This window comes from Vombatus ursinus, unplaced genomic scaffold, assembly GCF_900497805.2.
Source record: "Vombatus ursinus unplaced genomic scaffold, bare-nosed wombat genome assembly UNPS02014931.1, whole genome shotgun sequence".
Lineage (NCBI taxonomy): Eukaryota > Metazoa > Chordata > Mammalia > Diprotodontia > Vombatidae > Vombatus > Vombatus ursinus.
Window position 1 is genome coordinate 889,447 of NW_020954709.1, and position 14,663 is coordinate 904,109.

Sequence of the window (14,663 nt, forward strand, 5' to 3'; positions counted from 1 at the left end):
CCTAGGTTCAAATACCATCTCTGACTAACCATGTGACTTGAGACAAGTCATTTCAGCTGTGTGTATCAGACAAATCCCTAAAACNTCTAGGTTCAAATACCATCTCTGACTAACTAACCATGTGACTTGAGACAAGTCATTTCAGCTGTGTGTATCAGACAAATCCCTAAAACTTATTTACCAAGTCACAGATGGCTTCCTTTCATTGGTGGGGCAAGTTCCCATGCCAAGAGTTCCAAAATCAGGAATCCTCTACATTTAAAAGATGATTAAAAATTCCAAAAATGGAGGTGACAAGATAGGGCTTTCTAGGGATAGAGATCAGTGTAAACATTGGCACATGCTTGAAGGATAGTCAGTAGGCAATCAGGCCAAAGTGGAGAGTATTTGAAGGGAAAATGTATGAGATAAAAGTGGGAAAATATAGGACTATAAAGGATCCAGACTTCAAGACCAACTACTCATTAAGCAACAGGAATGCACCCATTGAAGGGTTTTGAGCAAAGGAGAATCATAACCAGACTTTGCATAAGAAAAAATAAGTCTTAAGAGTCTTATGAGGCTTGACTGGAGGGAGAAAAGAAGGAATTAGAAATCTCTCCTCTCTACTTAAAAAAAAAAAAACCTCACTGGAATCTATCATTCCCTCAAGCTTTCATTCTAAATCTCTTCTCCATTTCTCAGCCAAACTCCTTGAAAAAGTTGTCTACACTCACTGTTTACATTTCCTCTCCTCAACTCTTTACAATCTGGTTTTCTATCTCATCCCACATACATGTATAAATATATTAGCATATATGATATACACATATATGAATACATTTATACATATAATCTGATTTTTTATTATTATTTAAGTTGCACTAACATTCTATTATTTTCCTATGCCATAATTTGTCAGTTATTCTCCAATTGATGGGTGCCTACTTTGTTTCCTGTTCTTTGTTACAAAAAAAAAATACTACTATAAACATTTTTGTATTAATGGATCTTTTCCCTCTTTCTTTGGGGTATCAGCAGAAACTTTTAACTCTACACATACAAAACTAAGTTTCTTTTCTTTTCCCTAAATTTGTTCTTCTTATGACTTCTGACCTCACTCTTACTTTCCATAGAATCATCTAATCCCCCATGTTTGAAGCCTTGGTATTATCTCTGATGTTTCCCTTTTTCTTATTTCTTATATCCAATTAGTAAAGTTCTGCCACTTCTAAAATATCTTTTTGCCCACTCACACCACCCCAGTATAGGCTTCATTAGTATTTACCTGGAATACTGCAATAGTTTTCTAACAGTTCAATCAATCAAAAAGTATTTATTAATACAATGCACCAGGCACTGTACTAGATTCTGGATACACAGGTACAAATAATGAAACAAGCCCTACTCTTGATGAGTTTACACTCTACTAGAGAACCCAGTAAATATAAAAATATATACATATAAATAAAAAGTGAGTATGTACATGCAAAAATGTGTCCCTACATACATATATAACTAGGTGTACATACATCTTATTTATATATAGTGTGCGCATGTCTATACACATATATTTGTGTACATATGTAAATATAGGCATACATGTATATATATGTATATATATAAATATATGTGTACTTATTATCTTCATTAGGTCCATGAACAAGGTAAGACTTCACTTAGTTAGGGCAGCTAGGTAGCACAGTAGAGAGAGCTCCAGGATTGGACTCAGGAAGACGTGAGTTCAAAATCTGGGCTCAGATACTTTCTAGATGGATAGGACACTTAACTTCTGATTGCCTCAGTTTCCTCTACTGCAAAATGAAGATAATAATAATACCTACCTCCCAAGGTTGTTGTGAGGATCAAATGAGGTAATATTTATAAAGCACAGTGCCCAGCATATAATAGATGCTATAAAAAGTTAGCTATCATCATTATCATCATCAAAACAAAGATAGACAACTTGGTGAGAAGAAGTTCCAGTGATAGAAATGGGAAGAGATGACAGGGACTGAAGCAATACAGCAGTTTGAATATAGTCCCCTGAAGAATGGTAGAAAAGGAAGGTACCTACTTCGTGGTTGTCAGGAGAATGGATCAAGTAATCCATAAAGTTACATAAAAGACACCTATTATAGACTCATAGACTCTCATAGACAGTATGCAGCCATTGCTGGATGCAAACATCATATAAAGACCCATAAGATAGCAATCTCTTTATGGTTCCAGACCTCAGAACCAGAATTAGTGGGTCAAAAATATAGGGAAGCAGATCGAGGCTCAATATAAGGAAGAACTTCATAAATTGTGGTGGTGTTGTTCAGTCATTCAGCTGTGTCTGACTCTTTGTGACCCCATGGACCATAGCACTCTAGGCCCTTCTATTCTCTGCTATCTTCCAGAGTCTGTCCAAGTCCATGTTCATTACTTTCATGACACTATCTATTCATCTCATCATAAATTAGAGCTGTCTAAATAGGGATCTCCCCCTCCCTCATTCAAATGTAAATATTAAAGCATAGGCCAGATGAATTTGTGGCAGAATATTATAGAAGACATTTCTACACTGGAAGGGAGATCAGAACAGAGAGACTCTACAGTACCATTTCAGGTCTAAAAGATTTAAATTATTCAGATTTAGTGTTTAAAAAGTAAGATGACACACACAGAAAGTTTCAAATACTCAATCAAGAGAAAAAGGAAGTAGAAGAACAACGATCTATATTTTATAAGAATCAGACAGAAAGTTCATTTACAATGTAATTTTAAAATTATAATTAGTTGACATGACAATGTTGAAATGAAAAATACATATTTTTAAAAGGGTAAAAAAATACTTCAAGTGTTTCTGGGATTCAACATTTAAGCTATCCTGCTTACTGAATTTTGCACATTGAAGTCTCATTTTTGTACCTTGAACTTGGGATATGTGGATGGTTTCCTAGCTGGCTATAAGGATACCATCTTTAAATAACAATCAAAATCTACCTATTACTTCCTTCTGCAGTGATCACCTAGACCCAGGGCTGTACATAATTATTCATATGTAATATTTAAGCAACCAAGTATACTTACAGTACAACTTTCACTGTTGTCTGTCCTGTGAGGGACAATAAAAGCGAGGGTCTCTAAAGAATTCTCACACCGCCAGGGAGTCTGGGTTTTATTTTTGCAACTTGTTAACACAATGAAGTAGTGAGTGGGTATCAGGACTTCTTGATTATTGATGAGTTTGCTGTTTCTGCATAAAAATAAATAAATAGAAAAAGCTGTGTTTCCTTAGGAGAGAAGAAATACATTCTTCTTTATTGTTGTGCCTGAGTTCAGTGGAGTATGCTTGTAAAGTCTACCTAAACTCACATCCTGAAGCACATGAGCCACTTTGACAACCTTTGCATAAAAAACAAAAAGTAACAATTTTCCAATATGGTAGGTCTTCTCATTCCTCTCCAAGATGTATTCTGGACTTCCTCCACTAGGTTCCAGCAGTTCATCCTGAAGCTCACTCTAGCCCCAGAGTTCAGACATTAGAAATTCTTCACTCACTCCTATGGCCTCCTTCTGATTGGATGGCTCCCCCCAGAACTTCCATGCAAGTAAGGTATACAGGAAAACCAAAGCGTCATTCCTCTTCTGGCTGCACTCAAGATTACCTGTATTATGCTCCCAAGTTGGGTACCCTCATCTGCACCTCCACCACCATACCTGTGTTTTCAGCTTTCTCTTATATGGTATAGCCTCCCATTAAAATATAAGCTTTGTGAGGGCAGGAGCTGAGTTTCTAGTCAGATTTGTATCCCTAGTGCTTAGCGCAGAGCCTGACATATAATAGTTGCTTAATATATGCCTGGTGACTGACTGAGAGTGCTATGCCATAACAACAAAAAAATTTATGATTAGCAGATGGTCTAAATCAACATAATCTGAAGGATTTTATTCTCTATATAAGTATGCTGCATTGACTATCATATGTTTGTAGACAATAAAAAATCTTCAGATTATATTGGCAGCAGCATCCAGGTGACATCAAGAGATTTGGAAGAAGGCTCTCAGCAAGTTGGGCTGACCCTTTGAGGCAGATTTGTAGGAAATAATAGACAAGTCACACAGGATGGGTGGGAAGGGGTGATCTGTGATCTGTCTCATGGGAGGGAGTATCCACACAGACTATATCAAAACTATAGACATAGATTATATCTGTGGAACCTAGAAAAAAATCCCCTTCCATTTCCCTAGGTAGATATTCTACAGCTATCATGCACCAAATTAAAACACAAGCTAATAATCTAATAAAAATATTCTAAGTCACCAAAAGCATACTTAAGCTTATGAAGGAAGAACTTCATACATGAAAGCTGTCTAAGTAGGGAGTTCCCTTCTCTCTTTGCTGCAAATATTCAAGCACAAGTCAGCTGAACACTTGGTGGGGTATTAGAGAAGACACTTCAAGACTAGGAAGGAAAACTCCATGAGGAAATGCCACATACCCTGTATACTCTAGCCAAAGGTGGTTTGAGAAATGCATGTGAATTTCATTTTCTAATCATAAAATTCCAAAAATACTAAAATCCAGTTATAAGTGTATTCAGAACACTCACACAAAATGCAACCTGGCCTCTATAGAAAAGACATGGTTTTATAAGCAATGATCTTTTTTTCTTCTTTATGTACCTAAATCAGGCTTGTTGATGGCTTTTAAGTTTTTAATGAGGAATTAATTTTTTAAAAAGAAAAATTAAGACCAGAATCATAGACGTGTGAAGTGTACTCACTAGTAGAATAGAAACATTGGGATTCAATCCAAAGTGATAATGCCTGCTTAATACAAAACAAAAATGGAAAATAAGGGAAATTTTTCCTTCTTGATGGAAAAGGACAGAAAATGAATACACTACAATCAAATGTACCAATGTAAGTAACACCTGCTCTGACACTTAGTCTTAGAGAGTTGTCTAGAGTATTGGGCAGTTGGGCGACTTACCTCAAGTATGTGTCAGAAGTGAGACTTTAATCCAAATCTTTCTGGCTCTCATGCCTTTTGGTTTTAATTTAAAACCTCTAATTTCCTTATAGTTTCCTACTCAGTCAAAATAAATAATACTAAACAAAAGCTTTATATTTACATTGGATTTTATATTTTTCAGAACACTTCCATATCTATAATTTTATTTGAAACTCATAGATTGTTATAAAAAGTATTTATCCTACATAGATTTATATACTTACTTCCACATAAAGCAAAAGAAACAAAGCATTCAAATATTTATTCCCTTTTCTTATACCTACTATGTTTATGCTTCATAAAAATCTTTATGCCCAAGATCATGGTTCTTTTATTTAATTCAATTTTATTTTATTTCCAGTTCCAAATTTTTTCTTCTCTTTTCCCCTCCCCCACCTATTGAGAAGGCAAGAACAAAGCCCATTACACATATGTATAGTCATGCAAAATAAATTAGCCAATTTCCTTTATTTTTATTTATTTATTCCTTCTTTCCTTTTTTTCCCATCAAAAGTGCATGCTGAAAATTCTCACTGATTTTCCCCTTTGGTTTTTTTTTTTTGCTGTTAAGAGAAAGGGCTTCATTTTCAGATTTCTACCATAATTAATCATTAGCTCAAACACAGATTTCCATGTGTTAGTTACATGTATCTATCATGATTTTTTTAAATTAATTTTTAACTAGCCTCAGGATTACAAACTGTTTTTCAGTCAAAAGTAATTCTCGTGACTTTCCTAATCTAAAAATTCAGTGCTTCCAAATTTATATAACACCATTTACTTTCTAGTATACTTCATCAGTTATCACCTGAAATTAAAGAAAAATATGTGCTTGTCTTTAAAGAAAACAATAAAAGGTAGGAGTGAATGTCTGGAAAATAAATCACCTCTTTACTTTGAAAAGTTAGTCTAACATAAGGAAAAGTCTACTGGACTTTTAAATTTCCCTAATTATAAAATTTTGCCTTTCAAAACCTCTCCTTCTGAACCTTCTTTTACTGTCATCATGATTTCTGATGCTGTTGGATTATAGGGAGCGGACCACATATGCGAGTGATTAGAACTGGGCCCGAGGGTGAAGTCCTTTCATGAAAAAAGGAAAGAAAGCACCACAGAAGATAAACCAGAAGCCAGGTCAAGTCAGGAGCAAGAAGACCAAAGTCCAAAGAACAAGGTGGCAACTAGTACCAAAATAGAGGTTTCAAGCTAGGGATAGCCACATGAACTAAGACACAAGAATCAACAAAAGTGTAAATAAAAGGAGTTTGTCTTACACAATCTTCCTGTTCTTCTTTAGAGGTCAGTCTTCTTCCTCACTGCCTTCTAGCTCTGATAGGGACGTTATAGGATTCCTACTCCCCAAAATTCCTCTCCAGATTTCAAAGATATTATTTGGTGGGGCAGTGTTGATGGAAAACCTCTTTGAGCTGTGAGATATGCATGAAGTAAACAGTCTCCCATGTTCTTTGCTTAGACCTATATCCAGGCCTGTCTACTAAGATATTGAAGTTGATTTTTGGAGTAAAAGATTTCACAGACTATATATACTTCTTATCTGCCTGCAATTTGTAGGAATAAGCAAGAATTTATGGGTATACTTTCAGGTTAAGGGAAGTGACCAAGGTAGGAGCTCTGGAACAACAGCAGATCAGGATCACTGACTTAGTGTTCAGACTCCAGAGACAAAGTAACTGGACCCACAAGCTAGGGTAAACAAACTAAGCACTCAGTTCTTGCCCATGTTACAAGTGAAGAGAATATATTCCAGAGAATTGCAAGACTTGGCCAAGATTGCAGACTTGGCCCCTCTTTCTCCTATATTGACCAACAAAGTCAGGTTGCCCAGGATGGATTGCTGGAACAACCCCAAAGAGGACAATAATTCTAAAAAACTTACATGCAAAGCTTCAATAAAAAATACAGCTTGCCGAGATTGATTAGAATTCCTAAAGAAATGAAAGAATTTTTTTTAACGATAGTATAAATGAAAGGAGAGGAATAGAGAAAAGAATAAGAAAAGAATGGGGAGCCTGGATATTATATTTCAAAAACAGAAAAAAGGTAAATACAAATAATTGGGGGGGGGGGATTTATGAGGATGGAATGTTTGTATTTGAATATGGAGAAACAGGTTATACAAGAATTCCATAAATGTGAAATATCATAAGGATTCATAAGTGTAAAATAAGGTAGAGAACCTGGAAGTGATTTTTGTTATGTTTTGGTTACCTTAAAAGAAAAAAGGAAAGGGGAGGGGGGGAGGCAGGAAACAATACATTAAGGAATAAAAGCAAAGGAATGGGAGTACTTATCTCACATAATGAGAGGGGGAGAGACACAAGTAATAAGTCTATTGAGATGAATGAAAAGCACAAGACAGAGTTTCTGGGTAATTAATCAACTCAATCCTAACTTGGTTATTAATATAATAGAAAAATAATAATTTCTCTCACTATATAAATGAAGAGGTTAGGGGAACAGCCATCACTTTGTTTTCATCTAAACTGTGAAACAATGGTCAAACATACATAAACACACATATACACACACATACACACACACACACACACACACACACACACACCCCTCAACAGGGAAATAAGAGGAGAGGAGGGAATAAGATAGAGAGCAGATTCAAGGAAGAACGAGTCACAAGCAAAATAAACTCTAAATTCAGAAGGATAATGGTGAAGAGAGGTTTAAAAGAGACAAAGGCTAATAACCAGTGATTGAGATCTAGGTGAAGGGGAAAGAAGAGGGTAGAGGAGGTGGAAGGTGTTTGTAACAAACATAGAACATTGGTGCTAAGCACATTTTCATTCTATGCCCCAATTTTTCTACATAAAAAGGAAGGAGGGAGCAAAGAAAGGGGGGGAAATACGGAAATAGGATAGATAAAATACATAAATTTAAAAGTTTTTGCACAAACAAATCAGTATGGCAAGAAATAGCCAAATATTTGAATCTAAATCACAGGATATACCAAGACGATGAGATGTTTCTATAGATATGATCAAGAAAAAGAAGACCCAAAGCGTAGTTTTCTTTTTAAGACCTTGCAAAGATATCAAAGGCTCTACAAGCACTAGAGTGGTGATAGTCTAAGTAGAGAGAAAGTGGGGAACAAAAAATCTTGGCAGTGAATTTCTTTACTAAAGGTCTTATTTCCAAAATATAGGAATAGATGTACAAGACTCATTCCTCAATTGATAAGTAGTCAAAGGATATGAACAGGCAGTTTTCAATGGAAGAAATCCAAGCTATCTATGGCCATATTAAAAAATGCCCCCAATCATTAACAATTAGAAAAATGCAAATTAAAACAACTCTGAGGTACCACCTCACACCCATCAGACTGGCCTATACAACAAAAACACAAAATGACAAATGCCAGAGGGACTATAGGAAAACAAGCACATTGATGCACTGTTAGAGCTGTGAATTAGTCTAGTAATGTAAAACAGTTTGGAACAATGCCCAAACAGTTACTAAACCATGTATAATCTTTAACCCAACAATACTACCATGAATAAGCCTGGACCCCAACATGTAGGAAAGAGGAAAAGATATACATATAGATGATACAGATATAGATATATATATCAGCTCTTTTGGTAGTAACAAAAACTAGAAACTTGGGAGGTATCCATCAATTAGGTAATGACAACAACTTGTGGTACATAAATGTAATATAATGCTGTTGTGCTACAAGAAATAAAGAAACATGGGAAGGTTTAGAGGGCTGTTTTCCTATTTATTGCCTTTTGTATCAAGGCTAGGTCATATAAGATGCACACACATACACACACACACACACACCCTAGAGGTTCAATTTGGTGAACACTTACACTCCTGCCAAATGATCTTCAAGCCAGGTACCAGTATCAGATTGTGGTGGCATTCAGGGCTCTATTATTATGGCAGAGTTATAATTCTCTGTTTTTAAAACAAAAACAACAAAGCTAGGACTAAGCCTCCAGGAGGAGAGAGAGCCAGAAAGAATTCCTCTTTCAGTTTTTTCCCTAATGAACACCCATATACTTGCTATCTCTGGAATTAATAACAAATAGATTGAACCACATGAGGGAAAACATACTATTTTCTAAGACAGTCCATTCTACTTTTAGACAGCTCTCATTATTAGGAAATTGGAGATAATTTTATATATATATATATATATATGTATGTATATGTATATATGCACACACATACACATATACACACATATGTATTTATTATATATACACATATATGTACATATATGTGTGTGTATACTATAATTATCTCATCCTTATTTTTTTTTGATGAGGTACAGATAGAAACAGTACTATGACAAAATGTTATTCTGCTATCATTCCTTTATATTCAATGTTCTATAGACTGTTGCAGAGATAAATTAATTTCTCTTGATTAACATTGGGATATAAGTTAATCTTCTGTGGCTCACTGAAAGCATTCTTGGTACAAACCCAAGAGCATACCTTATCCTGTTCCCACATAATTTTGATCTCTTTAGTCAGGTTAGTCAAGTATTGGTATTTTGTAAGCTTTTCATTCTGTGTAGCTTAGAGATTATTAGTATTTGTGATGGTGACAGCTATTAAGAATATTGTTTTTAAATTTGTATGAATCAATGTTTATTCCCTTGGCTGTAGTGAGCAATAGTTCCATATGGGTTAATTGATCCATATAGTTCCAATAGTTTATGAGCTGAGTTCTTCAGGGATATTTTAAAGTCTTTATTTTTTTAATGGATTTGTTGTTTGTCAGTCCATGAAAGACTTCTGATGAATATTTCTAGCCATCAGATTATGACTTTCTAAGTATTGAATAGGCATTAAATGTTTGGTGATTGTTGGGCTATAATGATGTGTTGGGCTGTTTCCACTGTTTCCTTGAATAAAATACATCTATCACTAAATCCAGATTCTTTAAGGTAGTTCCTTATGTAGTTTCTGGTAGCAATAAACCAGTTTTGAATTGCCACCATAACATTGCTACATTTACTTCCACAAACAAATCCACATGACTCAGAATTTGTTCAATACTCCTCTGTTGACATATTGATATTGACTGAATTAATGCCAAAGGGCCTTTTGATGACAATCTTGGATCTCAATCACTTAATAGGCTCCATAGAGAGTAAAGCCACTTTCAATTACACTGAACAAATTCAATGATGCATACTTGTAAGCACCTTTCACTATTGTTCAGTAAGTTGATTTGTGCTTATTCCAAAAGCATTTCTTTACATTTCTGATGGGTTTGTCATGTGATTTAAGAAAGTCTTCTTTTCTGGAATGAATATATTTAGTTTCCCATATGGCTTTAGGATGATGGGCCCTATGTTTGGTTGATATTGAATAAGATTTGTTAGGGTACTTTTCAATCTGTTGTAAGGCATTTTAAAATTCTAAAAGTGTGCATTAACACTGGTATCACATACCTGTTAATGGCTTTAAATATGTTCTTGCCATTTAATTTTGATTTCTGAATAGCAATTGTGTTTCTTAATATATGTATAGCCACAATGAACTTCTTGATATATTTTTGCTCAATGTTTTGTTTGTTGTTGGTTGGTTTTGTTTTTTGTTTGTTTGTTTGTTTGTTTGTTTTTCCCTGGAGGAGGCTAAGGCAATTGTAGGAATTGCTTTCATCCATTGGTTCAATATACTCTCTGGATTCAAGTTTTTTAAAATTTTCCATTAATGGCATCACCACCATATTTATCACCCACACTCAAAACTGCAGATTCATCTCTGATCCTTACTTCTACATCACTTTCTATATGCAGTCAGTTTCTATGTCTTATTCTTTTTTCATTCTGAACTTAAGAAATAAAACAAATATTTCTATAACATAGTTAGAATAGGGAAAAAAAGATGATTACACATGAAACTGCAAATCAATTCTGTAAAAGTTGCTATTCTTCTTAAATATAATAGAATTATCATGTAACTTTATTTTTCTTTTCCCTTCCCTCTCTCAGCCCCAGAGATGGCTACTTGACAAATATGTATGTATGGATGTATGGATGTATGTAAAATCATTCTATCAGTTCTTTCTCTGGATGCAGACAGTATCTTCCTTCATATGTCCTTTGTAGTTAATTTGGGTATATGTAATAGTCAAAATGACTTCTACCTCTGCAACATTTTTTACATCCATCACTTTCTCTCTATTTATACTATTACCACTCTAGTGCTTGCAGAGCCTTTGACATCTTTGCAAGGTCTTAAAAAGAAAATTATGCTTTGGGTCTTCTTTTTCTTGATCACATCTATAGAAATATCTCATCTCCTTTCTTTGGTATATCCCGTGATTTACATTCAAATATTTGGCTATTTCTTGCCCCTTTATGACAAACCTTAACACTTTGTATACATAGTAAAAGTCTGCTATTTTAGTCGGACTTTGCAATGAGATCCCTGTAACAAAAACCAATATTCAATATTATCATCTATATTTAGCAACATCAATAGTCACCAGTTTAATATTTTTTATTCTCCTTTAAAAATATGTTAATATCCTTTCATTCAGTTTTTTTCTCATACCCACTGAAAAATTAAAATTAAATTAAATTTTAAAAGACTCTACATAAACAAAACTGAAGGCAAAATTAAAGGGAAAAAAGTTAACTAGGGGGAAAAAATCTCTGCAACAAGTTTCTCTGATAAAGGTCTCATCTCCAAGATATATAGGTAACTGATTCAAATTTATAAGAAAAATATCCATTAATATTATTGTGTCATAAAAAATGTTGAGCAGGCAGACTTCAGAAAAGCCTGGAAAGACTTATATGAACTGATGCTGAGTGCAGTGAGCAGAACCAGGAGAACATTGTACACAGTAACATCAACATTGTGGGATGACCAACTTTGAAAAACTTAGCTCTTCTCAGCAAAGCAATGCTCGAAGGCAATTCCAAAAGACTCATGATGAAAAATGCTATCCTCATCCAGTGAAAGAACTATGGAGTCTGAATGCAGATGGAAGCATACTATGTGTCTTCTTTTTTTCTTTCTCTTGGTTTTTCCCTTGTGTTCTGATTCTTCTTTCACAAAGTGACTAATGTAGAAATATGTTTAATATGATAAAAGTTTATAAACGTGGATGTTCAAAACTATCTTTACATGTAATTGGAAAAAATAAAATACTATTAAGTGGAAAAAATAAAATTTAATTAAATTTTTAAAAAAAGAAAAATATCCATTCCCCAATTGATAAATGGTATAAGGATATGAACAAATAGTTCTAAAGGGTGGAAAAAAATACATTCTCTAGCCATTAAAAAAAACACTAGGCTAAGCATTAATAATAAGAGGAATGTAAAATAAAGCAGTTCTAAGATTCCATCTCACAACCACCAGAGTAGCAAAGATGATAAATAAAGTAAAATGAAAAATGTTGGAGGAACCGTGGGAAAACAGGTACATAGAAGATGAGTAGACCTATGAAAGGGTAAAACCATTCTGGAAAGTAATGTGGAACTGTACACAAAAAGTTACTAAATAATGTGCATCCTTTGACCCAGCTAGAACACAGTTATGCCTATGTCCAAAAGAGATTTAAAAAAAGAGGAAAAAGTCCTATATCTACAAAAATATTCTATTACCTCTTTTTCTGCTGACCAAAAGAAAAAAAAGTAGCTAAGAGGATGTGTAACAATTTAAGAATAGCTAAATAAGTTGTAGTATATGGATATAATGGAATACTATTGTACTGTTATGAAATAAGGAAATAAATGATTTCAAAGAGAGAAAAGATCAAAATTGATATTCAGAATGAAGTCAGCAAAAGCAGAATAATTTATACTATTACATCAATATTATAATAAACAATTTTGAGGACTTTTAAAAAAGAAGCAGAACCAAGAGACCAATGTATACAATAACAACAATACTGGAAAAACAAACAACTTTAAAAGCTGTAAAAATTACAATTGATAGAAAAAGCATTCATGATCCGAGTGGACTGATGATGAACTATACACTCACTATAAGAAAGTCAATGGATTTAGGATGCAAAATGAGGCATAGCTATTTCTGTATGAAGCTATTGAGGGAATGTGTTTTGCTTGACTATACATATTTGTTACAAGAAATTTGTTTTCATTTTCCTTTTTTCGCAATGGGTGGGGAGTAGAAAGGAGATAAAATAGATTTCTATTATTTTTTAAATAGGTGGCAGAAGGATGCTATATATGTGAAATATTGCACACCCCCTTTCAGATGAAGTCACTATATTTTTAGTTTTATTCAACTATTTTACTTTATTATAAGAGACCAGATATAAGTGAGAATAATCTGTAAATGTTTGTAATGTAAAAACAAAGTCCATCAATAAAACAAACAAAAAAAAGTATTACTCCAAAGTCTTATAGGACTCAGCTAGAAAGCCTTCAACCTCCAGAGCACTTCCTATTTTCAACCACTTGTTCATGCTAAGATGTTTGCCTCTAAATTTTCTATTTTTTTTAATTGGAGAAACAATAAGGTTCAGTCAGTATTAAAAGAGCTTAAAAGTTGAAATTATACCTTCTTGAGTCTATGGAATTGTGATGTTAAAAAAAAACAGAATCCAATAGCTAGTTATGTATACCATAAAACATAATTCACAATTAATTGAAGGAGGAAAAACATTTATAAGAAAAATAGCCATTTCCTAATAGATAAAAGGTACAAGGATACGAGCAGACAGTTCTGAAGGGGGGAAAAAAAGACTATCTGTAGCTATATTTTTTTAAAGGCTACAAACCATTACTAATTAAAGAAATACAAATTAAAGCAATTCTAAGATTCCATCACACAGCTTTCAGAGTGGCAAAGATGACAAAAAAGTAAAATGATAAATGTTGGAGGTTCTATGGGAAAACAGGTACATAGAGGGTTGGTAGACCTAAGAAAGAGTACAACCATTCTGGAAAGCAATTAAAGATATTGGCAATATCACTTGTTAGTTGTTATTGTTACTGATTTAAGAAAGTATAAAGCAGATATGAAGAAAGAAACATGTTCTTACTGTTTCCGTATCTCTGGAGTATCATACAGTCCATTGTAATCCAAGTCAAACACAGGCCCACTGACTACATTGACTCCATTCCTTTCTCCAGCATACCTTGGGAGTAGGATATTATGGAAGTAATTCCATATGACTAAACCAAGGAGGGAAAAAAATGTTATTTGGGAAGAACAAGTTAAAATAATGTCATGTGGAAGAAATTTAAATAGTAAGTTTAAAATAGCAACTGTGGCATCTATAAAATAGCATATAAATCATACAAATGGGCATCTAGGTGACACAGTAGATAAAGAGCTGGGCCTGGAGTCAGGGACATGAGCTCATATCTGGCCTCAGACACTTACTAGCTGAGTGACTCTGGGCAAGTCACTTAACCCCGTTGGTCTCATTTTCCTCATCTGTAAAATGAGCTGAAAAAAATAAAAAATAAAAACTTTTGGGGCAGGTAGGTGGTGCAGTGGGTAGATCACCAGCCCTGAAGTCAGGAGGACCTGAGTTCAAATCCGGCCTCAGACCAAACACTTGACACTTACTAGCTCTGTGACCCAGGGTAAGTCACTTAACCCCAAATGCCTAAAATAAAAATAAAAATAAAAATAAAATGAGCTGGAGAAGGAAATGGCAAACCACTCCAGTATCTCTGCCAAGAAATCTTCCC

General features: G+C 34.2%; 1 protein-coding gene across 2 annotated transcripts in view; it reads right to left on the reverse strand.

Moving 5' to 3' along the window:
* LOC114029386 (ectonucleotide pyrophosphatase/phosphodiesterase family member 1-like) overlaps positions 1 to 14,663 on the reverse strand; it is a 108,727-nt gene that overhangs the window by 3,215 nt on the left and 90,849 nt on the right. For both annotated transcript variants that reach the window (XM_027843786.1, XM_027843788.1), the window contains 2 exons: positions 14,006 to 14,138; positions 3,058 to 3,223 (listed from right to left, as the gene is read on the reverse strand). In XM_027843786.1, coding sequence (XP_027699587.1) covers positions 3,058 to 3,223; positions 14,006 to 14,138 — 299 coding nt within the window. The remainder of the gene's footprint in view (positions 1 to 3,057; positions 3,224 to 14,005; positions 14,139 to 14,663) is intronic.